The sequence below is a fragment of the Stereum hirsutum genome, assembly GCF_000264905.1.
Source record: "Stereum hirsutum FP-91666 SS1 unplaced genomic scaffold STEHIscaffold_1, whole genome shotgun sequence".
NCBI classification, from domain to species: domain Eukaryota; kingdom Fungi; phylum Basidiomycota; class Agaricomycetes; order Russulales; family Stereaceae; genus Stereum; species Stereum hirsutum.
The window spans coordinates 1,392,840-1,419,187 of NW_006763131.1; the positions used below are offsets into that span (position 1 = coordinate 1,392,840).

Sequence of the window (26,348 nt, forward strand, 5' to 3'; positions counted from 1 at the left end):
TAAATATCTTCGATATCATCGGAATCAAATACCTATCGTAAATACGTGAGTGTTCAATGCCACAATTGCGAGCAAAAACGCGAGCTCTGTGTCACGGTCGAGACGCAAATAAATGTCTGTACTCACCACTGGCACCAAGGTTGTTTGCGCATCAACACCAGTCTCTAGCTCGTCATTTTCACGGTCGTCGTAAGGATGGTACTATTGACTTGAGTCCCACATTTTCTCTGAACGAATGTCATTTGAAAGGAGTGCGATGTGCGTGTGCGACATTATAGACTGCGACGCGACTGTCAGAGATGGGAGCCAGCTCACTGACCCCCATGGATGAGCTCTGCTCGCGGTTTAAGAGGGCACTCAGATAAGATTTTGCATCGGTATACGGCTCCTTTGATGCCCCCCCCCTCCCTTTGATACTATGATGCCATAGGAGGTATCCAGGACAAACATAGATGTTACAATGACAGTTCTGGGAGTAATGCAGAAGGTTTGATTCCCGGGCAGATCCGGGGCCAGCCATCGCCACCCAATACGGGCCACAACATTGTATGCATACGATCTGGTAACATGATGGATAGAGGGAGACCTAGTTGGCAATGCGTGCACTATCATCAGATACAGATGTTCGCCAGGGGTATGACTTCGTAACCAATGAGTAATGCAGAGAACTGAAATCCAGAATTTCTCAGTCAAACACAATAGCGACCTTATTGGCCTTGCCTTCGTCGAACATCTAGGGGACATGAATTGTTCAGGGCGATGACGAGAAACACAAACATAAGCACCAACCTTGTACGCCGTCTCTGCCTCGCTCAGAGGAAAGGTATGAGAGATCAACGCATCGGGATGCAACTGCCAGTCTTCGAGCTTTTTGCAACAAGCCTCCATCTCCGGGATGCTACAGACCCACGATCCGCGGATCGTAAGTTGCTTCTGGATAATCCATGGTGATACTTTGAGAGTCACGTCACTTGGTAAATGACTCGATCAGATATCGTCCAGTAGATCAAGGATGAAGCCACTCACTTGTAACCACCGATCATCATGACCGTCCCCCATCTTCTCGCTCCGCGTACAGCCATAATCTGAAACAAGGAAAGAGTATCAAGTCACACCTTAAATAGTATCAAAGAGTTGAATTGAACGTACACGGCCGGCCGGAACACCAGTGACATCGAAGGTAAAGTCGTAGCCAATATGCCTAGGTGCAACGCCATCTTCGGCGACCTCGACCTGATCTTCTTCCAAAACCTGTATGCCCAGTGACCTAGCGAACTCTTTCCTGGACTCTATGATCTCGTAGCCAAAGACCTTCGCACCCAACTTCTGGCAGATCTGAGAGATGGCCAATCCTACTGGGCCAAGGCCAACGACCAGAACCCGGTCGTGTCCATTCGGCCGCATTTTCATGACGGCAGAGTAGGCTGTTCCGCTACCAAACCCGTTCAGAAGGCCACAAGACAAGCGAAAAGATTGTGCTTACTATCCACAAGCGACCATAGCTGCGTCGAGGTAGGTCATGAACGGCGACATCTTGATCAGCGTCATGGCATCACACAGAATATAGTTAGCGTGTCCGCCGTCTCTTTGCCATCCGTGGGATCGGCGACCAAGACCCTTCTCTACGTCCATAGGCGTCGTACACGAACCAGGCCGTAGTTCACGACAGTCGGGACAATTATAACATCCGGTAATCTAAGATACTCTCATATCAGGTTATGTAGAGACGATTGGGAGGATCGAAACGTACGTGAAACACGACACAGCGATCACCAACCTGCACGTTCTCCACCCCCTCTCCTAGTTGGACCACTTCACCCGCGGCTGTAGTGTGAAATCCGTGAGCAAACTTAGAGTAGCATCATTGACAGGGGCTTGACCGCGTACGCTCGTGGCCACCAATGACCCCTTCGAAGTAACCTTCCTGATCCTTGCTCCACTTGTTCGCCGGCAGCCGGTAGATCGCATGAAGGTCGCTACCACAGAGTGAAGACGCCTTGGACTTCAAGAGCACCTGCCCACGACCAGGCTTGGGGACTGTAAATCTGCACAATTCATAATCAACTTTCACACTGTCTTCCAGAATAACAGTGTGGACTCACTTCCGCAACTCGACCTGCCTGTCTCCCAGGTACACCATTCCAGTCATGGATTCAGGGATTGGGGATGACATGGCGAAGACAAGTGATGGGACAGAAGTGAGGCTTGGTGGGCTTGAGAGATGTCGACGAAGGACTCGCGAACGTCTCGCTGGGCGAGATGATAAAACCCCTTCGGGTCATTAGACTTCGAAGATAAGGAAAGGTTCAAGATAGAGCAATGAGATTGAGAGGGTTCGCTGGTTCGCGATGTTCACAAACGGATGGGACTCGGACTTCGGAAGGAGTGGATCAAGTTGGGTCATCTGCCCGCATATCCCATTGAACAGAGATATGTACATTTGCATTGAGCAGGGTACAGCGCTAAGCTGCTCAAGATAGATAGACTCAACCCCTGGAAAGCAATAGTATTGCGGTAAGAAAAAAACGGCATTTATATGTCTCAGATTGTGGTGCGCACCTATACCCAAAGAAGGTTAGAGTAACCACTGTTTTAGTGCAGTTGTGGACGATACCCTACGATACCTGATGGTTAGTGTCCCAGTTACATGGAGTGGTAGTTGGTGTTTCCGTTAGATGATGTAGATTATACGGAGAGCCAACGAAAGTCCGAGCTTGGGGTAGTAGCATTGCAATTGCTGGAGCTCTCGTCGACGGTACACCCCGACGTCGGGTGGGCCAATAACACTTTGATAACACTGGCCGCAATGTGTGATCACCTTACCCAAAACCCTGGAGGAAAGTGGCTGAGTAGATTTTCCTGTGAATGAATGTTTGTGTTTTAGGCAAAGACAAAAGGTGAAAATTATTGGTCGAAGACGTCCGAGTCCGATTCAGAAAGAGCTTTGTTGCGTTGGGTTGGACAACAACGCGGCCTCTCACGCCCTATCGCCACTGTGGCGACGTTATCTTGTCTCCTGCCCGATGCGTCATACCTCGTTTCCTCCTCGCTTCGACGACTTCCTCAGCAGGTTCATCTTGCCAATATTGACCCACGCCACGACCAAAATGTCTTCCGACTTATCGCAGACGGACATTTGTTATTCGAGAGACGCTATCTCTGTTATTTGGAGGGTTGTCTCTTCCTAATGTAACAACGGCTTGGGCTTCCGAGTGGCTTCCGACTTGTCCATCACTGCTTAGCCTGGGGTGAGGAATAAATGCCATAAGAACATATCTCAAGCTGTCTGGCACACTCCACCCAGATTCCCCTCTTTTACGATGGCGCGTTGGAACAAGTCGAGCCCTATCTTCCAGAGTCTGGTCGTCGGTTTCGTCCTATTCGCCTGCCCTGGGCTGTATGGGGTGCGTGCAAAGGCAGTTTATACATACTATTTGCGGCTCCAACCTTTTCTTGCTTTTCTGTAGGCTATCACAGGGTAAGTATATCCCTCGGGAGGGAAGACTATATCTTAGACTCTGAACTGATCACTGTCTTGCGCGATTCAGTCTGGGCGCTGGTGGTGGAAAACCCTCGTCTGCTGTGGTAGGAAACGTCACCAATTGCGCCCTTTACGGCGTCTATACGTTCTCTGCTTTCTTCGCTGGTTCCGTTTTGAACGTTTTCGGGCCTCGTGTAAGCATCCAGTTGGTCGCATACCGATGCTGCCTGTCCACTCATGTTCTACGTTACGCCGTCATCAGTGGACTCTTGCCCTCGGAGGTATGATATGATATCGTGTGCCTGTGGCGGGATGTTCTAATGCGACTTATAGCCTTGACATACCCTCTGTATGCTTCCGGCCTCTGGATATATGACCGTACCGGATACCAGGCCCCTCCCATCACGTTCGGCGCTGTCCTCGGTATAGGTGCCGGATTCTTATGGACGACCGCAGGATTTGTCCAGTATTCGTCCGTAACAAGCACGATCATCTCCCACATCCAACAATCACACTGACGTGATTATTTTTCAGATATGCAGACGAAAAACATAAAGGTGAGATTTTATCCGATACATAGGCAAAGCGCGGGGATGCTGATACTCTTTCTCTAGGAAAATATATCGTCCTGCAATGGATAATGGTGCGTTTCGTTCTAAGACCACTTCATACTTCTCCGTGCTCAGGATTCGTCAGGTTGCCGCAGGTTCATTCATTGGCGCAGCGTAGGTTTTTCTACTATATACATACGAATCATCGGAGACTGAAGGTAGTCTTTTGCATCGAACAATCAGTATCGAGTTCGGTGTAAGTAACGATCACCGTAGCATTAAATGGACGGCTAGTACTCATCCCTACACCTGTATTAGGTCAACTTTCACAAAACAGAATCCGACACCGGCTCACCTACGAGCGTCTACCTCATTTTTATCATCATAGAGCTCGTGTCCATCGTGTTTGGCATTTTCTTCGTCATTCACCCAAAGGACCTGGTGCGAAAAGACGGAACTGGTATCGCTGTGTTTAAACCACGCGGCTTTGCAGAGGAAGCTCAAGCCTACCTGAAACTCCTCTGGGACTGGAAGATCTGGGTAATATGATCAGTCCTGGTCACGCTGTCCTTCTGTTGACACGACATCCCCCCAGATGCTCTATATCGTGGGCTTGTCCGCGGAAATGTGTCTTTCTTTCCAGTCTAGTAAGTTCCCCTCATTACAACAAATGGGCCTGCACTAATAACGTGTCTGTAGCGATGTCTGCGCACGTCTTCAATCTTCGTACACGGTCACTCGTCAAGTACGTTCCGCCTTCCCCTTAGATAGAGCTTTTTCTGAGTCGGTGGCCTATCAGTCTTTGTTTCTGGGCGGTCCAGATCCCCGCAACACTCGCCCTCCAGCCTATATTCGATGCAGACATGCCTCGTCGTAGGCGAGCCTACATCGCCGCGACCTATGTCGCCGTCATCACGCTTGCGATCTGGATCGACGAGACAATTTGGTTGACTGGACCCAACAAGATCTCGGTGAATGATGACGCACTGAACCTTGACTGGACAGATGATTCTGCTCTAGTTGGGCCGTTGTTTTCTGGCTATGTCTTGTGAGTGCGCTTCACCCTTGACTACCATAACCCTACACGACCTCATTCCATCCTAATAGATCAGGAGTGATCTATGCAATCTGGCAGAGCGTCGTCCAATTCGTGATATCTACCTTATCCAACGATCCCAAGATCTGTGCGCGCTATGCTGGAATGTTCAAATCCTCCATATCGCTCGGCATGACAGTCTCTTTCGGTGTGACCGCCGCTGAGGTCGAGTTTCTTCCTCAGCTCAAGTGGCAGTTCTCGCAGCAGATGATTTCCCTGGTCTTTCTGTTTGTTGTCTGCTATTTCGTCACGGAGACCAACTACTACCGAGAAGGTGCGTAAGCGTTCATTTCGTTCAAAGATGCCAGACTTAGGGTGTTTTTCTAGACGATGTCATCGTGCCGACATACGTCAACGAGATTCTTCACGGACGTGTCGACCTGGAGAGTGAGTGGTTAAAATCATCGAGATCCATATTTATCGAACTGACTTCTTCCCTCAGGGCTGCAACACGAGGCGGCTGCTCATCATGGCGAGATTGTTGACGAAGATAGCAAGGTTGAAGGTTCTGTTCACAAGATGCCGGTGGAATGAAGTTCTCAGACTGGAGACTGTTGGGGAGTGTTCTTAGTTTTCTTGTAGTAAATTCCTTGATCTTCCAATACTACCATTGTCCCTCTACCGTTGTCCCTCCAGCCTTTGAAATTGTGTTATTGCATAATGGAAAACAACAACTAGCTCACCAAACCAAACAAGGGGACTAGCTCGGGCCACCAGCCCTAGACATCTTCTTGTCGTGCCCCCTCTTACGGTCATGGTTTCCTCTGCTCGCCTTGTTCTTATCTTTCCATGCTCGATCTCTTTGCTCATTCCCGCCACCGCCACCGCCACCACGGCCTCTTCCTCCCCCTCCTCCTCCGCGACCACCACGCCCTCTACCGCCTCTACCGCGAGAACCGCCCCCACGTGAAGATTGACCATCGGGCGTTTGACTACGGCTCGGTGGCTCGGACACAGGATGATTGCCTGTAAACTCGTACTTCTGCAGTAGCTTTTCTTTCTGTTTTGGCTGGTGAGGTATACAGGGATCAGACAACGTAGCAAGTGAGGGTGAAGGCAAGGTGAGTGGACTTACGTTGCGCTCCAGCATGATATGCCACCCCTCGATTTGAGAGTCGTCCCAACCTGTGATGCACCATGTTAGGTGATGCAGGTGGGTAAAGAAACGAACTTGTGAGTGACGTACCAGTTTGCGCGCGTAACGCCACCCTATCTTTTCCTCTCCTAGTAGCCGCATCTCTCTCAAACACCTTCGCATCCCGGATGTACGCCATCTCCAGGATCGTCTCCGGATTGGCCTTCTCCCGCTCCTTCCCTTTCCCACTACTCTCTCCAGCTCCAACTCCGTCACCTTCGCCTTCCTCATCTTCCTCACCACTCTCCTCACCATCCCCTCCGACTTTCACAGCTGCCCCCGTATCGATATAGTCCAACTCCTCCTCAAAGGCAACGTCTTTCCCTTCTTCTTCCTCGTCAGAGTAATTCGCTTCTTCAGCCCGACGAAGAATGTCAGCTTTCATCTGCTCGATGAAAGTTCGATCGCGCAACACAGAGGCTTCATCGCTACAAAACACCGACAATCCGTTAGATGGTTTGCATGAAGACACGACCAGATTTCAAAAGTAAACATACCTCTTCTTTCCGACTCTAACTTTCGACAAATCCATCGCCTCCTCATCGAACACGTTCCTCCTCTCCTTCGTAAACTCAAACTCGTCCTTGACTTGCGGTGTCTCTGTCCTCCCACTCGACTCAACCGGTCTACTCGCAGTGTTAATAGCTTCAGGTGGCGGCGCAGTTCCTTCCAACAAGGCCTCCACCACCCTCTCGCTATTCCCCGCATACTCAGACCGCTGAAGCAACGCCTTGATATAGCCTGGTTCGTAATCTGGCAAAATCGAAAGAACCTCCGAGACCTTCGCTTTCACGTCGTCTCGAATCGCCGAGGACGATGGAGCAACAGGGGGAGGGAAGCTACGTGGTGTGGATGCGAGACCAAGACTCGGGTTGGGTTTAGTGTGGGGCTGGGCGGGACGACGGCCCAGGTTATCGATACCGGGAGGGACACCCGATCCAAGCAGAAGTTTAAGTGCACCCGGATTCGAGCGTTTCGAAGCGTTCGACGATGAAGGTGTAGATGACGCAGCGGACGAGTCATCGTCGAGAGAGCGAAGAGACATGGTGAGGACCTCCAGGCGCCCATCGTCTCGGCTCTGGCTCGTCACAACATTCTCGAGTAATCGAGACATATCGTACGCATGTTGATAGTCCGCGAGCAATGGACGGTTCAAGAATGGGATGGGAGGGCTCGGGCTCGCGGTGGTGGCCGAAGACGATGGGAGTTCCAAGAGAGCGAATATAATGCCGAACGTCCGTTGGGATTCCATTGCGAGATCTCGAGGGGTACCTTGTGTTTCGGCCTTTGTGAGATCCTCTAGTATCTTCTTGAAGATGATGTGAAATGCATCGACGAGCGCGACCTTCGTCTCGAGGAACACACGCTCCCATTCGTCTAATGCACGGGATTGTGTGGCGTCTGAAGGTGGCAGCCGGAGACCACCGTACGACTGAGCAAGCGAGGTAAGACCGAAATCGTACGCAGTTGCTAATGAAATGATGAACTGTCGATCGTGAGCGAAGGCGAGGAGGAATTCAGGCGGTGAGGCGTGCAGGAAGGAAAGGATGCAATGCGATGTTTTGCGGAAGCCATATAGCCCGGAAGACGACGGATTATTGAGGAGGGATATAAATGACGGAACCACTACCCCTTTGAGATCAGTGAGCAACTGTGGCTTCGATGCAATAGCGTTGCTCAAGAGGGTACGAAGGCGAGATGTCTGTGAATGGTATGCAATTGTGAGATCCAGCAAAACGTGAATCCCCAGAGATCCCGAGGCAGCGAGCTTTTCAGCAAGTTGTAATACCCGTGCATGTGTGGTCTTCTCTTCTCTTGATTGTGAAGACTTGACAGAGTCCGGCCATATCAAAGACTGGAGAAACGACTGAGCTCGGTCACGAGCGTAGGTCGAGACGAAGGCGGCGGTCGCGGGGGTGTCTCTTTTGGGAGGAGGAAGGGATATGACCTCTTGCAGCGACGATGCTATTTTCTGGTTGAGAGTAGCAAGTTGGGATGCGGAGAGATTGGCACGAGCGCCGGAGGAAGGGTACGGAGGCAACGCTAGTATGGTCATGGTCAATCGACCTAGCAAGTTATTCTGATTTAGATTTGGCAGACCAAAAGATAGGAACACGGACGCACCTGAGCGCAACTAAGGACACAGGAGCTCAGTCTCGGAGATGTAGTATGGTCGAATGTGGCACCTCGATTAGACGCACTGGGCACAGCGTAAAACAAATCAACTTAGTTAGCAAGAAGCAAGCAAGCATCCATAGAGTAGTAGTTAGTATACATGCAAAAACGTACATGGAACTTTCGTCACGAACTCAAGGATGCTGAAGCTCAGTGAAGGTTGGTCAGAGACTCGGAGACTGGAGTCGGAGAGGGCCCGGGAAGCTCCTATGAGGGTCTCCCCGAAAAGTGGATATTCCTGGAGCAAAATTTGTGAAATCCTACCCCGGAAAAGTAGATATTTGAGGCCCCGACGAGCGATGTGGTCCGGTGAAAGTGGATATTTGAGGCCAATTTGAGGCCGAAATTCGAGTTTTGGAATCGCGATCCGCTGGTTCCGAAGACGCCACAGAATCCCACACAAAGACCAAACGGGCATGGCTCAAAACGAGTGCCACAACTACGTGGTCGGCCTTGACACAAGCCGGGAGTTCACGAAATTGTTGGAAAAAGTGGTGAAGGACGGGAAGGAGGATGATACAAAGAAGGTTAGCCTGAGATTGAGTGGTATTTTGATGAGCACTAATGCATGATGTACCACTGTGGCCCAAGCTCGATCCCGGTGTGCGATCTGGCCTATGAAAAAAATTGCGATGAATTGAATATATATATTAATTATGAGACCCTTCCCCGAAAGTGGATATTTGAGGCCGGGGGCCGCCAAAAAAAAGTAGATATTTGAGGGCAAAATCCGGACTTCGGACGGGGAGACCCTCATAGGAGCTTCCCGGGCCCTAGTCGGAGCCACTTTGGTGAATCACATCGGTCCCGATGCGTTGTTTGTCTCTGTTAAGATTTAAAGCCTCCGGAAAACCGGCCCGCACTCCCACAATCTGGCGGCCGCCCCCCAATATTCATGCCTTTCCAAAGTTCACTCAATCTCAACTCGCCACAAACCATATGATGTGTTTATCAGCATTCCACCCCTTCTCTACAGCATTGCATCCGTTGTATGTTATGCTTTAATATCAGTGTATGCGATATGCAATATGTATATACCTATCTCCAAAAAAAAATCCGGCCGTGAAACTGTCAACAATTGGTTGGGAAGTTGGAACAGTATGCGTGGGTATAGTAAAAACGTAACCAAAAAAATATGGGATATAAGTGAATAAAAAAGAGCGACTCGAAGGGTGAAGGGTTGAAGGGTTGAAGGGTGAGAGGTCCGGGGACGTGGAGATGGGAGATGGGTGCGGGCTAGTAGGGATGGGGGTGAAGCGATGCGCAGATGAAGAGGGTGGCAAGCATGTGTGAAGGGTGATGGTGGTGACGAGGGTAAGGGATAGCGAAGGGCGGAGCGTTGTGTTAGATAGATAATAGGAGTTGATGGTGGTAGGATATTGTTTGGCAGAAGGATGGGCACGAGCACGATGCTCAAGGGTGGTGGCGGCCGCCATGACAGCATAATGATAATGCGTGAGGTTGAGCAAGAGAGAAGATGTAGCGTGAAGAGTCAAGACGACGAATGTACCCAAAATAAAAATGACGCAAAATGATAATATGACGGTATGAAATGATGATGTGGAGTATGCAAATGCAAGCAAAGGAGTCCGTGGCCCAAGAAAAACTTATGATAAATGAATAGGAGGGAGCGCGTTGACGGTAAACACGATGAACAGATAATCTGCATGCGTAGTGAACTCGGTGCTGGGGATCTAGCACTGTCCAAGGAACGAGTTCGAAGGGAACGGCTCGCCGTAGTCGTCCTTCCAGGTCGTCAAGTTCGGGTTCGAGTATGCCTCGATGTACGTATTGATGTAATCCTTCGTAGGGAATTCATCGGGATCGCAGCCAATATTGATAGAATCGGATTCTTGGTAGACCTGGGAGGTAATAGAGCACGAAGAGACATACATAAGTCGTCCTGATAGTATCCATGGCAGGTAGAGAAAGGAGAAATACCCTAATATAATCCACCGTCATGATAGCCGGGAACGTCAAATGCTCCACATCGACCGACCCGAACGCAGTCGAGATACCCAAATTAATAAGGATGTACTATCAGAAAAGCAGTCATACATCAGCTAAAACGAAAGGTGTAGAATAGATCATGGTGTAGAAACTTACCATGGGCTCCTGTGGGATAGGACGCGCGCCGATCTCGGTGGCCGTGTCGGCACCCATACCTGCGCCCTTGAGCGTCCATGCGGTCTCGTTCGCTGCGATCCAGCTGATGTACTGTGGATGTCAAAAAGAGACCACGCATGAGATGTATGGCCACAAAATAACACGGAATAACAACACGAACGCTATCGTCGAAGCCTGTGCCGCACCATCATTATCAAAGTCAGTCTTCGTTCGACGAGAAGGAGGTCCAGAGGACATACCAGGCTTATACTCGATTCCGTATACGGAGAAACATGCAGTACCGAGCTGATAGCAGTCTTGCTCGGTTAAGCTGATACCAGAGACGGCCTGCTGATATACACCACCCATGTAAGCATTCAGACTCGTCGCCGTCTTGTTCGGGATATTGTAGTTGTCCGTGGTGTTGTCCCAGATGTATTCATAGTTGAAAGGCTATCGACCGGAACAGAAAAAAAAGTCAATGTCAGGTCAAGCCAATTCGGGCTAGATGGGGACTCAGAAGCAGAAAACACCTACACCGAACTGTCCGGACTGGGACACGTAGCCGACACCATTGGAAACCTATGCCACAAAGTTAAACATCTAATTCATTCAGACGGTCCAGGAGTATGCCATCACTTACCTGTGCTTCGAACATATCGATCTCGGGCGCCGACCTTCCGACATACGTGCCGTCGTCATGCATGGGCCCCGGATGAGACTCTCCGGGACATGTACACCTCGACAGACGCTGTCCAGGAAGATAAGACAGAACCCCGTTGTACGAAGGGTCACCGTTCTCCGTCGCCGCGACCGGAAGTCCTTTCAACGTCTGATTCGCGACGGTCCCCACATCGCAGCTGTCATAGGTGTATGGCCACTACATACCCGTCACAAGAAATCATGGTTCCACCCGTCAATAACCACAGTTTCCAAACCCACATAATCCCAGAAAACAAAAACAAAAAGAAAACGCACCATTCCCTCCAATGACGCCCCATACCCCGCCCTTCCCAAATTCCCCATCGTCCAAACCGCAGGCCAAAGCCCCACCACATTATTAACCCCCGGCAGCACCACACTCGTCTCCAAAAGCCCGCCCGTAAAACAAAACTTATTCCACGTCTGAATCATACCTCCCTGATAATCCAGCCCATGCGTCTCCTTCTGCGTCAGCGAGATCTGCAGCGCGCCGTCGGCGGTGGTGATCGCCGCGGGGTCGTACCATTCCATGTTGTTCGTCTGCCAGTAGTGCAGGTCGACGGCTTCCCAGTACGGGTCGTCGCCCGGGTAGAAGGTGCGGCCGTCGGTGTTGAATTCGTCGGAGAAGACGAGGGTGTATTCAGTGGTGCCGTCGGTGAAGGAGAGGCGGGTGCGGGCCCAGTCGGGGGTGTCGTCGTCGATGAGACCAAAGTTGCCGATGCTGGGGACCTATATAATAGTACGAAGTTGGAGATGAATGGATGAAAAGTGGAGAAGTATGAAGGACCATACCTGTCCGGTACTGTTGGTCATCGTTACTACGTTGATAGGGTGGGAGGCGAATTTCTTCAAGGCCCAGCTAGTGATAGGATAGCCAGCACTGCATAATTGACCACCACGCAATTCCACAGAGCGTGAGTTTGACTAGCACACAATGGGCCAGAGAAGAAGATTCGACGCACAAGAGGGCCATGATTCCAAAACACAGGATAGCGAGACATCCAAGGTTGGCAATACCACGCAAAGTGAAGATGGTTCCTCCCGCATCGTATTTCCTGTCTCTGCGTGGGTCAGGATTATGCAGTTCGTCGTCGGGTTCCGGCTGGTTGTTGCCACGGAAGTCGGCTGCCCATGCAGCAGGGTCGGCAGCAAGAGAGAACTACACGTTTGAACAACAGAATAAGTAACGAAGCGAAAGGTCGGAGGAGTGGGAGCTGAGGGTGACCTTGCTGGCAATGGATGAGCTCCGACCATGAGCTTCGTATGGGTTCACTGGTGGCGGTCCGTTCTGAAAGAAATGTGAGGAAATGAAGGTTACGACGATTTCTTCACGACGCACAAAAATCGAAGACCCGGCGACACTGCTCCGTTTCGAAGGCGGTCCTCTGAAAGCTGCGTGTACCGGCGAGGGAGGAGCGCTGGGGATATTGCCACCTGGCCTGGACTGAATGGCAGCAAAAGAGGCAGACGAGGGGCTGGGTAAAGGTGAAAGAGGGCCATTAGGATTAAGTAGGTGTGTAGTCGAAGTTGAAGGAGAGTGGGGGTCGGGATAGTATCCCTGTTGGGCCTGATCACCGACGTAGGACATTATATGAACTAGAAAAGAACGGCGTCCGTGGCGTTGACAGGGTAGAGGTGGGCGCCTCTACGAAGTTGTACGGCGACGAGACGGGGTGGAGGAGAGGGAGAAGGAGGGAGGAAGAGGAAGGGGATGAGGAGGCCGTACCAGCCTTCCGGCGGCGAAGAAGGTCAGCAACGGCGTTGGATCATTCTGAGACCCCTTCGGCTGGCGCGTCCACATTTCTGCGTGCTTCTTCGAGTCTGTTTAATAGCGGAGCACTCAGAGCTGTTCAAGAGTGGCATTTTTGCTCGACATCAAAGACGCAGTCAGTCTTTATATCTGTCTTCAGAGCCCCCCTAAACCGCTTTGCACACCGTAACTGCACACCACAAAAACGTGACGAGGGTTGCGCAGTGCCGGAAGAGAGAAGAAACGGATCTGAACATTGGATATCTGGCCGCTTTCGGAAGTCGCGCAGCCAGGGCCCAGGAACGCACGCCTCGTCCTCCGCCTTCGCATTTCAGATATCCAATACAACGCTCAGATATTATAAGTAGCCGCAGCACAAAAAAACATGTCTCTCGCCCCTTCGCCCTCTGCCAGTCGTGGCGAACTCGTTCTTCAGCCAGCCTACTTCACCTCGTCGCTCTTCGTCGAACCTTTCCGCGCCGACGTACAAAGTCTCATCGACCTCTTTGTTTCCGGCTACACACAGGCACCGAAGCCGTTCGAGTTCTTCAAGCAGCTATGGACGGAACGTGGATGGATTTGGTTTCATCTGAAGGTATTCGATGCGCGCACGCGGGAGACATTTTTGCGTGTAACTTGCAGACTTTTCGTTGGTGCGTCGTACAATTACTGGCTACTACTTTCATTCCGCTCACTTTACCAGAGAAATTGGTTGGGACGGAGCCACCTTTGCATAGAGTGGTCGCGCTTTTCGCGCTCTACACCTTTTTCCTCACGCAGCCGTCAGAAACCCATCCTCCTTTACACTCGATCAATCACATAGAAATTGCCATCGGTATGTGTTCACCGAACCTCAAATTTATTATGACCGTCCTTACCCCTATCTCAGACACGTACACCGAACTTCTCAGTCTACCGACCACCCTCACCGACTCACTCGCATCACTTGCTCCCTACGTCGTCCACACGCTATCCGAACTCCTCTCGAAAGAAGTCTTCCACATCCTACCCCACTCGTCCCTCGGTCCCTACAATCCACGCACCCTCCCGCGCGAGGTCTTCGTTCCGGATGGGGTCAACACGCTCGAGCTCGGTCCACAAGCCAGTACTTCGAAAGCAGGTCAGAAAGCAGGCGCGAAGAAAGGACGGCCGTCAAAGAACGAGAAGCTGAAGAAGGCACGAGACGCGGTAGTAGGGCTCGAGAAGTGGCTGGACAAGACAGGGCATGACGTAGATGGGGTAGAGGGCCAATCGCCAGCAACAACACACGTCCTGATCTCGAACGCCCCGAGCACGTCGCGCACGACCTATCAAACGCAGAAGAAGGAGCTGCTGGACGGGATACTTTCTGATTCGGATGGTTGGAACGAGGGAGAGCAGGCTTTGAATCGGGCAAACATGGCGGTACTGGGGCGATTAAAAGAGATCGATAGGCGAGCAGCAGAGAGGGGTCTGGAGGTCGGGGGAGAAGGCGGAGAGAGCACAGGGTTGGGAAGAGTCGAAAAAGCTGCAGAGGAACTGGGCACGAGCGAGAGGAGGGCTAAAGGCGGGATTCTGGGGTTGTTAGAAGGGGGTGGTCTGGCAGATAGCTGAGAGAATATATTGTGCGCTATTTCTTTCGGCTGCTGTGTTGTGGTCGCTGTACGCGTCGACGGTCGGAGGCAACGGGGTGCGTGGAAAGCCGCCGATGCTTGGCATGGCGGGGGATGGCTTATGTAATGATCGCGTTGTTGTGCGTTTCCAAAACGGGGCCTGGAGATCACACCGTACTTCTCGCCCCCGACTCGACGTCGACTTGTCCTTCTCCTCATCCTCCTCCTCCCGCCTTGTCAACGACCCCCTCTCCGTCCTCACTACTCAAGCCGCTACAGGCAGCTAGTCCACTCTTTGCCCTTTTTCTTCGCTTTTTCTTCGCTTTTTCCCCGCCATGGCGGCCCCAGAGATGCGGTACTACCCCGCCGCGAATACCCCCTCGACAACCAACCTCTTAGCCCCGAATGCGAGAGGCCCGGGCGTGCAGGCCGCGCTCGCTCAAGGGTCAAGAAATGCCACGCCCATGTCCAGCACCACCTCTCTCGTTCGTACTGCTCTTTCTGGTGGACCCTAATTTCTTCTCACACGCCCGCACTCGCAGAATGACTCTCCATACCCAGCCGGACAAGCAGGCGGCATGTCACACTCGTCTATGACAGACAAGGTGTGCTGATTGCTTCTATAAGCTTGACTTTTCAGGCTAACAATATCGCAGTTCTCACTTTCGCCAGACCCAGCTTCGTGGGGTGCTGACTTATCCCCCAACAACCGCGAGCCAGACGACTACCTCCACAACCCAGATCCTAGACGAGACCGAAAGAACGACCAAGGCGGAAACGTCTTCACTGCTCGTGGTATCGCCAACCTGGGCTGTCTCGCCCTCATCGCCCTCGGCATCTTCGCTCTCTTGTGCGCTGACTATGTCTCGCCTACGTCATTTCCGTGCCTGTCTGATATTGTTGTTTTGTTTCGTGCTCCAGTGCTGGTTATCCTGTAGCATCATATGTCACAAAACACGGTCTTTCGCTGCAAGGCGGTTTCAACATCGGTGGGACCAACGCCTCTGGCCAGGTCAGTTCCTGTACCTTTTTTCTCTCGTCGCCGAGTTCAGCCCGGACTCAATCTATATTTACGCCATCAAACTTACCACCTACCATCTGTACACCGCATTTGCAGATCCCGAGTATGAATGGTAACTGGGGCCTCATTGATCTCGAAACACCTGACTACGCCAAGACACGAAAGTCATTCATGGACGACACCCAAGAGCTGGTCCTCGTCTGGTCGGACGAGTTCAACGTCGACGGCCGGACATTCTATCCCGGCGACGACCCGTACTGGGAGGCTGTTGATTTGCATTACTGGCAGACCAACAACTTGGAGTGGTATGATCCTGCGGCTGTTACCACCAAGGATGGCGCTCTTGAGATCACCTTGTCCGCAAAGGAGACGCATGATCTGAACTATCAGGGCGGTATGATCCAGACCTGGAACAAGTTTTGCTTTACCGGTGGAATCGTCGAGACCGCTGTCACGCTTCCTGGTACGAATAACATCGTGGGTCTCTGGCCTGCAGTGTGGACCATGGGCAATCTCGGCCGTGCAGGTTTCGGTGCTTCTCTGGAGGGCATGGTGCGTATTTCGTACTTTGATCCTTTGTTGTGCCTTCCCGCTGAGCAACGCATGCCGTATAGTGGCCGTACACATATGATAGTTGTGATGTTGGTACAGTGGCGAATCAGTCCGTCAATGGGCTCCCTACTGCCGCCCTGGAGAACGGTGATGCTGGAAATGGTGGCCTTTTGTCGTTCCTTCCTGGTCAGCGCCTCTCGCGCTGCACATGCACAGGCGAATCACACCCAGGTCCTATGCACGAGGATGGAACGTATGTCGGAAGGTCGGCTCCTGAAATCGATATTTTCGAGGCTCAGGTATGTGATCCCACTGTCCACATCGTTGCTTATGGCTGACTGGTTTCTTGTTTCTAGATTACGGGAACTCCACTCACTGGCCAGGTCTCCCAATCTGGACAGTTTGCTGTACGTCTCTTAGAGTCCCCTATCTTCAGATAGAGCCGTGCGTCTGACTCTTTTGGGCAGCCGTTCAACGCTGCTTACACCTGGCCAAACACCACCGACAATTTGTCCATTTACAACTCCACGATCACCGAGCTGAACAGTTATAAGGGTGGTGTCTACCAGCAGGCTGTCTCGGGTGTCACGCAGACAGAGCAGGGTTGTTATGAGCTTGAGACCGGTTGTTTCGCTGTTTACGGTATCGAGTATAAGCCTGGTTTCGATGACGCTGTTCGTGCTTTCGCCTCCCTTCATCGTTTAATGTACAATGCCGACTCATACGCGCCTTGTCTTTGCAGTACATCACCTGGATCGCATCGAACACGTCGGCGTGGACGGTTAAGGCCTCTGGCATGGGAGCAGACACCGCAGCGGAGATCGGGCCCCGTGCTATACCCCAGGAGCCTTTGGTACGAGTCTCACCTCCATATATCTTCATATCTGCACAATCATGCTCACAGCTGTCAATGGGATCCAGTACCTGCTCGCGAACTTGGGAATGTCGACCAATTTCGGTACCGTGGACTTGGACCACTTGACTTTCGTGAGTAGATCTAATAATGTTACTTTGGCGTGTTCGCTAAGCCCCCGACTACTGTTTCTTCATCTCTAGCCTGCGGTCATGCGTATCGATTATATCCGGGTGTACCAGTACTCCGACTCGATAAACATCGGTTGCGATCCTCCCGACTTCCCAACGGCGACATACATCAACGAGTGCGTACAATTTCCTCGTCGTCACTCCTTACCAGACATCTGACAGCTGAATCGGGCATGATCTTCCAGGTACATCGAGGCGTACACAAACCCGAACTTCACCACCTGGAAGGACGACTACGGACAGCCGTTCCCCAAGAACTCGTTCTTGGACCAATGCTAGTCCATGTCCTGAATCCCGTCTACCGTCGTCTCGTCTCGCTCGCTTTCATGTTGTCGCTCTCTCATCACAAGCATACCACATGCACGTACGCTCGTATGGTCCGTTGTCCGTTGTCCCCAGGGCTTCCGCTACCGTCACACGCCGCTGTATTCCTCCTTGCTCCCGGTCCGCGCCCCTCGGTTTTGCACATTTCTCTTTCGCGATGTTTGATGGTAATGGCTTTGGGCTTTGGGCTCTGGGCTCTGATCTTCAATCCCCTCGCTTGCCTCCTTCTCACGTCACGCAGGACAGTTCGGTTTTTCAGCTTTTTGAGTGATGATCCCTAGTTAGTTTCTTGTCCCATAGTCTTTCCTTCACTTCCTTTTTTCTTCTTCAAATTTTTTTAGCTATTGCTTTGTTTAAAACAACCTTCAGCGTCTTCTCCCTAGCTTAGATTTGGTACCGATGCCACGCACGCATTCTTCTTGTCCTTTTTCCTTTTTGTTCGAGTTTCCTAAACACTTCAATCCAATTTCAATGGAGACGTATATCCCCCTTTCAATCGGTCTCGCGCCTTTTTTTCATTTCAATGAATGAATGAATTACTTCTTCCCCGTCGATACCTAGCCTACCCTACTTCAGTACTGAACCCGTGCAACGTACGTGACGCATGGCCATGGGAGCCACCAGGGTCCAGCTGGATTGTTGTGACATGGACCCAGCTGTAGCTCTGAATACGAGGACTCGAGGACTTTTTTGAGCGTGAATGTCGTGGACTTGATGGAGGGGTCTGCATTGCGTTTTTTTTTGTTGGATTCGATTGGCCACAGACTAATTCTTGGTAACTTGCTGCAAGGCCGAGATGTGAGATACTTATACAGACGCGGACTCGGGAGTCTTATAGGCATATATAAGTAGTTTGGCCTCTTATTGATTACCCTCTCACGTTTTATCCCGACACCTACGCCCACACCTGATTCAGTCCTAGGAAGTTATGTAGAAACGTTCAGTCGCTTGTTGAGGCTTTGCGCGTCGCGAGTTTGGCATTATTCGTTGTGGGAGGCCAGCTCTTGTCAATGTTACTGTATGCTCGTTGCACTCGTAACAAATATGTGGTAGTCTCCGAAGCAGACCTCACACAATACAGAAGAAATGGTTGCTGTTCTCTTCGTCTGACTGGGCACTTTGTGCACGCCCGGCGCTTCCGGAGACTTCCGGCCCTAACAGAGACAAACAATGGTTCCCGTGTCAATCATAGCGCCACCTCAACTCTGCACCTCACGACCACTCCCCGATATCATGACAGACTCACCTCAACTCGAGCATCACAGCTCTCTATATCTCGATGACGGAAATGTCTGTCTTACTTCTGGTCTGCACGACAGTCCAAGCCCGCGGCCTGTCTTTCGCGTTCATAAATCTCTTCTTGCTCGCCATTCGTCTGTCTTCAAAGACATGTTCGCTTTACCGGCGACGGACGCTGGTGATCAAGACCAGTACGAAGGTCTCCCCCTCGTGGTCATGCAGGATCATACGAACGGTATTGAGGCCCTTCTGCTTGCTCTGTACGATCGATAGTGAGTTTGCAATCGTCAAATTGTTACTCGCCAGGCTTCCAAGGTGGTTGTTGACACCGTTGATCACACAGCATACTTCCACATCCTCCCTTAGATGCACGCATACCTGAAGATGTGGAAGCGGTGTTATCCATGTCCACCAAGTATCAAGTCGAACACATTCGTGCTGTTGTCGTGGAACATCTCGAGACAGACTGGCCAGGGTCTCTGGAAGAATGGGACATGATATGGGGCGCCACTTCCCCGCGCAGAGTATTTATGCCCTTCCAAGCTCCAGAGCCATGCTCTATCATCAATTTGGCGCGTAAATACGATACTCCCCACATTCTCCCAGCTGCATTCTACGCTTTGTCGTGTATCGACCTTCGCCATGAAGAATGGGACCCACGAGGACCTTCGAGGGAGATAGATGGTTGGAGATGGGATTCGGCAGCTCAAGCACGCTGGTCGTTACTCTCGTCCCCAGACATGTTGACGTTGATGAAAGTTAAGGACAGCATGAGATCTGACCTGCTGACTCCTTTCAAGATCAATCGCGGCCCTGATGCTGCATCAGTATGCACTTGTGGACAAACATGGTTGGATCAACACTGTCAGGTATCGATCCTTGTGAAGCAGCGAGACCCTCTCAGGTATCTCAAACTTCTGATGATGGCGGCATCCTCGACAACTTCCATAATGTGCGCGCCTTGCAGGATTGCGATTCGTGATACCTTCATTGGGCGTCGCAAGGCCATCTGGCAGTCTTTGCGCGAAGACTTTGATTTACTCGAGTGTAAGTTCGCATAATCCTTCTAGATAGACATCGCACTGAACCTACGCCTTTCAGAGATCATGCACTTCAAGTTATGTATTTAGGCATGGTGTACCTTGACCCTCGCTTACACCAAGAAACATGTGGATGCGATGAAATTGTCATAGTATTGTACTATAATGTTGAAAGCAAAGGATATAGCAAATAGAGATATGTAGTACATGACATGGTCTGATACATCGACACAAAATACTACGCTGTAGATGATTCGACGCCCCGGGCATTGAGCTCAATGTCACGAAGGTGGCATACTCTGCAAACCCTCCAACTTCCCCAAAGTCCTTCCCAATGTGATTATGCCCCCCGCCGTCAATCGTGGTACCGCTCGCTCACGGTCTACAGCTGTATCGTCCGATGACTGACTCTTCTCGATAAGGGCACGAGCGTCCTTGATAACCTTTTCTAGACGCCCCTGTTTGCGGTACAGCCACGTAATTTCGGCTTCGAGAGATCCTAACGGAATTTCCAGAGAGCGGCGAACAAACCCACGGGAGAGAACGTATGCCTTCTCGCTGTATAGACGGCTAGAAAAATCATGGATTAAATGAGTTACATGATCCTTGTTGAAAGAGGCGCGAACAGGCTGACCTGTTGACGATTCCCTCCTCGGTACCACGCAGTTTATCGTATGCCGGCTCACAGAACCATCTGGGGAAAAAAAATCAGACCCGTCATTGAGAAATGAACGAAGGAATCCCGTACGGTTCTTTGACCAGAACAAGGCCTTGTATCGAAACGAGGGCTTGGAGAAGAGATGATCGTGCAGGACTCCAGGACTCGTTCCTATCGCCGGCCCAAGTCCCAAGAATGGACAGGCATACTTTTCCCTCTTCATACAAGTTTCTATATCGTAGGTTGATTAGGCTCACCGAACCGCCTGTATGGGGCCAGGGACACGTACGGATTAACACGTCCATTGCCATTCGTCCAGCTCAGGAAGTGGGCAATAGGGGGGCTCTGCGGGAAATTGGAGTCTAGCATCCAGTCGATTACGAAAGGTGCATCCTCGTAAGGCGTGTTCTCTGGACCGATTATCAACGAACGAAGGAGATCTGACCGGTCCTCATAGGCGCGTACAATGATGGAATCTGGTGACGATGTAATCAGCCCTATATGTGACATCTATGAATGTCATAGAAAGAGCTTTACCTGGCAAGCTATTCGTCAGCGCACGATACTCCTTCTGTAATCGAGCGAGAAATTGTCTTGATGGTTGGGACGGCACAGAGCTATAAAATGCATGATCGGGCGGAGCCTCGGATATGACCTCGAAACGCTTCCAAGGCGAGTCTTCGGCTTCTGCGTCAGGAATGTGGCTTGGTTGCGGTACATCGGGCACACCATTGACTGCTGCGAGATCAACTGCGTCTGGCCCTTCGGTGCTGTCTTCCGGCATTCTATCTAGAGAGGTGGAGGTTCCCGTCGATGGTGGGTCTTGTTGACCGTTCTCTTCTGGTGTCGAATTATTCTGTGCTGTGGAGAGAAAGCCAGGCCACCAACTGTTGCTGTTCGGAGTGGCGTCAGTTGCAGGTGGTTGTGCTTCTGGATCAAAGTCCCACCCCTCCTCATCTACTGTCATATCCTCGTTTCCTTCTTCATCCTCCTCTTCCCAATCCTCGTCGTCTTCTCCTGTCCCCTGTTGCCAATTACCGTCCTCGTCCATCGCCCAGAAGTCCTCTTCGTGCGGGTGTCTCCCTTCCTCCGTTTCGCCCTGCATTTCGTCTCCCCAGATATCCTCTAGTTGTTCCATCGTGTCGTATAATCGCGTTAAACGTTGAAGAGGGAAAATCGCCGTCAAGCCGTTGGGGAAGGTCACCTCGACCGAACCATCTAACCGTAACTGATGAGAGAATCGTCGCTCAACAATATCATATTGAACGAAAATTGTGATATGCCTTACATCGGAAACTTCTCCAAACCAATTCAACGACGTGTCACCGCTCGACGGCCGTAAGATCTTTCCTTCAACAGTCTTCTCCGTCTCTCTCTTCCGGGCGATGTCGTGCCCCATATCTGACATCTCTTTCCGCCAGCCCCCAAGCTGCCCTCGCTCATCCATAACAGGCGCCTCCCTGACCCACATTTCGACTTCACCTATTCGCGGTACCCTAGGAGGTTCCATGCCGTTTGACTCGCCGATGAATACAAAGTCACCTCGGCGCAGACCGAGTCCATCGAACGTAGTCGGCGAAGTGGCAGACCAATCGCCCGTCCCGTGAGGATCTAATTCCAAGACGGAGACGAGCTCGCGGCTATCTGTATCGGAGAAGACGACATCTGCCGTGCGGTCGCGTGCATTGACAGATTGAACAACGGCCGCGCGCTTCTCATCTTCACCTTTCCAAAGTACGTGATCACCAGGCCTAGGGCACATGAAAAAGGGTCAAAATTCGAGTGCAATCGTGCGTGGAAAATACTCACCAACAGTCATATTCGTCAGGATTGAGGTAAGGGATGAGCTCAGTGGCGAGGAGTGTTTCTGTTGATCCATCCTGCCACAGAACATGGACAGTACTCTGGGTGACTCTGACCACGTATACTCGGACTTGGATGAGACCCCATGGTTCTCCGGCCTTCCCGTGGACTGTGTACGGTATACCGGGCCCGTCTCTTAGAGTGACCTTATCGGCGACGCGCATCATCTGTTCCGCTCTACTCCGCACGAGCTTGAGCTTCCCCATATCCTCTCCGTGCCAGAAACGTTGCGGTCGGCTTGCTCCCGCAGCGGTTTCCGGTGGGAGCTGCATTGAAACGTAAGAAGTAGTTCAACAGAGGAATGGAGTTGCAACTCACAGATTGGTCGATGGCAAGCCACGAAACCGCAAGGACCGTGTGCTTAACATGGACGACGGTATCAGATACGGAATTGTGCCGGCCAAAGAGACCACCGAAGAGGTTTGAGACGGTACTGGGGTGCGGAATGATGTCCTGAAGCATGTTGTCAGGCTTGGTGGATATTAGAGACAGTAGGGGGCTTACGCTACCCATATCCCCAACAGACAGCCTGGAGGAAATTTCAGGTAGACGGGCAAGTTTTCCATCAGAAACGTCGATAACAGCTTCGTCAAACAGCTACGGTTGTTTAGAAAGACCAAAGAATTTGAGGTCGTCCGTAGCTCACCTCCACAACCTATCCACTCGTTAATATTCGCACTATGTCCTTAGAAATCTCCAAACTCACCTGGCCAATCCAATGGTCATATGTCACATAATCTCCGATATCTACATCTGCTGGACTCTCTATGTCATCCATGGTCTTCCATCCCGGGACATGCTCTCCACTAATTGCATGGTCTAGGCGCGCACGTACGTCTACGCTGGTGACCACCCCGGACTGGACATCGTTGATGCTCTTCTTACATAGATCTCCTGGCTGGAACATACGATCCACGAGTGTGAACATGGACTCCGGAAGGATATCGCGAGCACCCCCAGAGAAAAATGACACTCCCACTTCCCCTCGCTTTAACGGGCGCATGAGTGGGTCAAGGTGGTCCGGTGGAAGTGGAACGTCTTCAGCATCGTGCCAAGACCTCTGATATAGAGTATTGAAGGTAAGACGGGGTTCACTATCCCAAGAATGAGCTGAACGCACCAGTACGACACCATAGGCTGGGTCCAAGTTATCTTTCCTCTTTACGATATCTTCCTGGTAGAACTGCGACCCACAAACAAGATGAGTAAAATCAAGCAGCCTCAGAGTTTGCAAGGCATGCCTTCGCAGGTGTACTAGCCCCATCCTTCGAATCCATCGCGGAGAGGTTCCCGGCAGAGAGGATTGATGGTGAGCGTCTTGAGCGACGCTTTCGCGCAGAACAGCTGTGGCACTTCGACTTGGTCGTGTGTGCAAAGTGAGTATGGCCAATGCCGAACACTTTCCTTCTCTGTCGCCCCATTGTCTCCTTGTTTTTCCAAAACCTTTCAACTGTGATTGGATGGTTTCTCGCCTAGCATTGTGCTCAATGACTGCTGCTTGCTCGAATGACTCGCAATTAACAGCAGTCTTGTTTTTATCCTGTTACTAGCTTTAGCGCAGCTGTGCGTCTGCCAGGCGCCACACCAACTTCCGAGGTCCCTGTCACTCCTTGATCTGTGTCTCAGACAGAATCTATTTGTCACTAGCCCTACTACGAGACTAGCAGCCAACGACTTTGATTATATTTCATAGACGCCGCCAGCTTCCCCACCGGTCGGCTGAAGACCTTTCACATACTCGTTTTCCGCACGTGCCAGTTCGTCGTCCAAACTCTCTTGTCTCTCTCTGCTAACAAACCCATGTTCCGTCAGTTGCCTCACCCCTTCCCTCGTCCATGTCTGACAACTCCAGTCCGAATTTATATCTCGTATGACTTCCAGCCCTGACAGTATCTTCTCTACTTTCTTGATATCTCTCTTCCGCATCTCCCCTATCTTGACCCTGCCGCTGTAACCAGGCTGCCTCTGTCTTATGTCCACTCCGTCCTTCGTCATATATTCGAAGAGTGGTCGACCATGAATGACCTGATAGACTGTCCCTCGAGGATATCCGGTGTCGGCCGAGGGTTGTGTGATGATGAAGATAGCTCGGTGAAAACGTTTCACGCTCCCGTCAGCGTCTTTCCCTCTGTAATACGAGGCAACGCAGATTTCCAGCTTCTCTCCAGAGAATAAAGATGTCAAGGAGGAGATCATGGTGTACTCAATTCGGGAGCCACGCCTGTGATATAGTGATGGTAGTTGAAGAAGCCGTCGTGACTTGCGGCGCCAATGCAGCTCGCATACGGCTAAATCTGGTGCCACTTTCCCACCGCGGACGAAGTATGCGTGAACTTGGGAATCGTCCATGACTCGAAGACGATCTAAATTCATGATATACAGCTCGAACCTTCCTATGGATGGTCAACGTACAATAAAAATCCACTCCTCCGCTTCCTAAATGCTGCCCCTCTTTAGTTCGTAATTGTGGAGTCCTTCGTTTCGCATACGTTTGAGGAGTAAGCTAATGGGTGTGGCTTACTAGACGATGTCTAGCTCAGAGGGAGGATATGGTGCCAGAACTACTCGTCTTGAGTCAGTCGGTCGTCCGAGGTCGTCGACGATGACCGGCTCCGAGTCACTCTTGACCGAGAAGTGGAGTCGCACGGGAAAAGAATAGCTCACTCCTTACGAGGTCTCTTTGTCGTCGGCACGGACGATGGCCAAGCCAGCGGGCATCACTATGCTTGACCCCCATAGTACTCGGGGCGCTGTACTGGACGAGCGCAGTCGGGTGGCGCATGTCTTCGTCCGTAGTGGTAGTCTCCAGCGGTAGAAGACGGTCGTACGGGTTCGTGAAGGGATAGAACAGCGCCGATCTAGAGGGTGACGGGTCTCCGGCCGATGCGGATAGCGTCGGGCTGGTCCACCTTAGCTGCATCGAACCAAGAAGGGCATGGAGCTTCAGAGCGAACTTGTATTCCTAATCTTCGCTTCCTTGAGAGGGTGGTTCCCGACGACACGGAGCTCCTTGACCTTCACCTGCGCCTCCGGGCCAATGGGCGGCCGCAACGGATTAGTGCTGATACGAGCGACCTAAAGATCGAGATTAGCGGAAAGTTAGCATAGTACTCAGAGCTTCGCCTTCCAGCAATTTGCAGAATCGTAGTCGCTCCCACTGTTTCTCTTGATGGAGCGACCGGCGTTTCTTGACGCAACCGCTAGAAGCAAACGCCACCCCCGGCACACTTCAATGGCGTGGCCACACTTGACCACTGAGTAGCATTCCACCTCAGAATATTGGACAAAGTCTATCCGAGTGAGCCCCTGACTCGCAGGGCCTCGCTGCACCAATGATATTGATCAAAAATGCAAAAATGAGCTCGGTATTGTGCACTGAGGGCCTGCAAGAGTGATGTGGCCCAGCTCGTGGCAGCCCTGTCTTCGCCCCAGCTTCCCCTAAGGCTTCGTGTGGAGCAGAGCTTCTCTGCGCGAAATCGAGGTGCGACTACGATTCTGCAAAAGAGGTTTTATGATGCGGGCGCTCCGATGACCTGGGGACAGAGTTTTATGAACCCAGAGATCGAAGTGGCTCCGGGTTCCACACTCCCACGAGAGGCTTCGCGCCGCCCTCTATCAATCGAGTGCGCCTGGTCCGCTCTTTACTTTGGATTGCTTTCTCTAAAACTATTCACGGAATAATATCAAAACACTCTAACATTGCCTATCACGAAGTTTATAGAAGAGAATGGGTGCTGAAGCACTCTCAGCAACCTCTGAGAGCTCGAGACGGAACTCGCCGAGCACTGCTGCCTTCGTCGCATGCGGGGCCGGCGCTCGAGGTGGAGCAATCTCTGGCCAGACAGAAAAATGAGCTCTGGGGCTGCATCATAAAACCATCAATGAGCTCTAGGGCTACATCATAAAACCCCCAATGAGCTCTGGGGCTTCATCATAAAACCCTCAATGAGCTCTGGGACTGCATCATAAAGCCCCTAAACCGCTGTCATCTCGGGCAGAAGTGACGACGGCGTAAGGGA

The 26,348-nt window shown here is 51.5% G+C and overlaps 7 protein-coding genes across 7 annotated transcripts; 3 read left to right on the forward strand and 4 right to left on the reverse strand.

The window, feature by feature from the left end:
- Window positions 1-685: 685 nt before the first annotated feature.
- STEHIDRAFT_151466 (GroES-like protein) lies at window positions 686-2,173 on the reverse strand (the record flags this gene model as incomplete). The annotated part of the gene is made up of 8 exons (XM_007298612.1): window positions 686-733; window positions 790-970; window positions 1,027-1,085; window positions 1,150-1,432; window positions 1,484-1,695; window positions 1,751-1,824; window positions 1,888-2,045; window positions 2,103-2,173. 8 exons carry the CDS (start codon window positions 2,171-2,173, stop codon window positions 686-688), a joined length of 1,086 nt encoding a protein of 361 aa, XP_007298674.1.
- Window positions 2,174-3,320: 1,147 nt separating this feature from the next.
- On the forward strand, window positions 3,321-5,755 carry STEHIDRAFT_136133 (uncharacterized protein; the record flags this gene model as incomplete). The annotated part of the gene is made up of 16 exons (XM_007298613.1): window positions 3,321-3,404; window positions 3,468-3,478; window positions 3,549-3,675; window positions 3,744-3,762; window positions 3,815-3,953; window positions 4,016-4,038; window positions 4,096-4,124; window positions 4,178-4,206; window positions 4,276-4,288; window positions 4,351-4,572; window positions 4,628-4,679; window positions 4,732-4,777; window positions 4,832-5,080; window positions 5,140-5,402; window positions 5,456-5,515; window positions 5,571-5,755. 16 exons carry the CDS (start codon window positions 3,321-3,323, stop codon window positions 5,660-5,662), a joined length of 1,458 nt encoding a protein of 485 aa, XP_007298675.1. The 3' UTR covers window positions 5,663-5,755.
- A 9-nt stretch (window positions 5,756-5,764) lies between these two features.
- STEHIDRAFT_143565 (uncharacterized protein) lies at window positions 5,765-8,843 on the reverse strand. The gene is made up of 6 exons (XM_007298614.1): window positions 8,553-8,843; window positions 8,388-8,463; window positions 6,761-8,330; window positions 6,315-6,691; window positions 6,204-6,253; window positions 5,765-6,137 (listed from the first exon to the last, which is right to left on the reverse strand). Exons 3-6 carry the CDS (start codon window positions 8,317-8,319, stop codon window positions 5,829-5,831), a joined length of 2,295 nt encoding a protein of 764 aa, XP_007298676.1. The 5' UTR covers window positions 8,320-8,330; window positions 8,388-8,463; window positions 8,553-8,843; the 3' UTR covers window positions 5,765-5,828.
- A 788-nt stretch (window positions 8,844-9,631) lies between these two features.
- On the reverse strand, window positions 9,632-12,946 carry STEHIDRAFT_88867 (beta-glucan synthesis-associated). Its single transcript, XM_007298192.1, has 12 exons — window positions 12,586-12,946; window positions 12,472-12,534; window positions 12,209-12,405; window positions 12,039-12,126; window positions 11,523-11,975; window positions 11,188-11,424; window positions 11,082-11,126; window positions 10,805-10,997; window positions 10,726-10,739; window positions 10,545-10,655; window positions 10,380-10,475; window positions 9,632-10,300 (listed from the first exon to the last, which is right to left on the reverse strand). The coding sequence occupies exons 1-12, from the start codon at window positions 12,832-12,834 to the stop codon at window positions 10,133-10,135; spliced, it is 1,914 nt and encodes a 637-aa protein (XP_007298254.1). The 5' UTR covers window positions 12,835-12,946; the 3' UTR covers window positions 9,632-10,132.
- Window positions 12,947-13,378: 432 nt separating this feature from the next.
- Window positions 13,379-18,325, forward strand: STEHIDRAFT_70631 (beta-glucan synthesis-associated). Its single transcript, XM_007298075.1, has 14 exons — window positions 13,379-13,649; window positions 13,700-13,831; window positions 13,886-15,073; window positions 15,131-15,193; window positions 15,245-15,438; window positions 15,510-15,600; window positions 15,706-16,161; window positions 16,224-16,460; window positions 16,518-16,568; window positions 16,629-16,835; window positions 16,904-17,014; window positions 17,083-17,148; window positions 17,218-17,321; window positions 17,391-18,325. The coding sequence occupies exons 3-14, from the start codon at window positions 14,924-14,926 to the stop codon at window positions 17,482-17,484; spliced, it is 1,824 nt and encodes a 607-aa protein (XP_007298137.1). The 5' UTR covers window positions 13,379-13,649; window positions 13,700-13,831; window positions 13,886-14,923; the 3' UTR covers window positions 17,485-18,325.
- Window positions 18,326-18,762: 437 nt separating this feature from the next.
- On the forward strand, window positions 18,763-19,925 carry STEHIDRAFT_88877 (uncharacterized protein; the record flags this gene model as incomplete). The annotated part of the gene is made up of 3 exons (XM_007298193.1): window positions 18,763-19,040; window positions 19,112-19,815; window positions 19,870-19,925. Coding segments are annotated over 3 exons (984 nt in total). The 3' UTR covers window positions 19,872-19,925.
- Window positions 19,926-20,089: 164 nt separating this feature from the next.
- STEHIDRAFT_47908 (uncharacterized protein) lies at window positions 20,090-23,593 on the reverse strand (the record flags this gene model as incomplete). The annotated part of the gene is made up of 12 exons (XM_007298018.1): window positions 20,090-20,378; window positions 20,443-20,502; window positions 20,557-20,697; window positions 20,756-20,942; window positions 21,004-21,201; window positions 21,355-21,712; window positions 21,755-22,217; window positions 22,276-22,595; window positions 22,648-22,782; window positions 22,834-22,926; window positions 23,036-23,389; window positions 23,450-23,593. The coding sequence occupies 12 exons, from the start codon at window positions 23,591-23,593 to the stop codon at window positions 20,090-20,092; spliced, it is 2,742 nt and encodes a 913-aa protein (XP_007298080.1).
- Window positions 23,594-26,348: the final 2,755 nt, after the last annotated feature.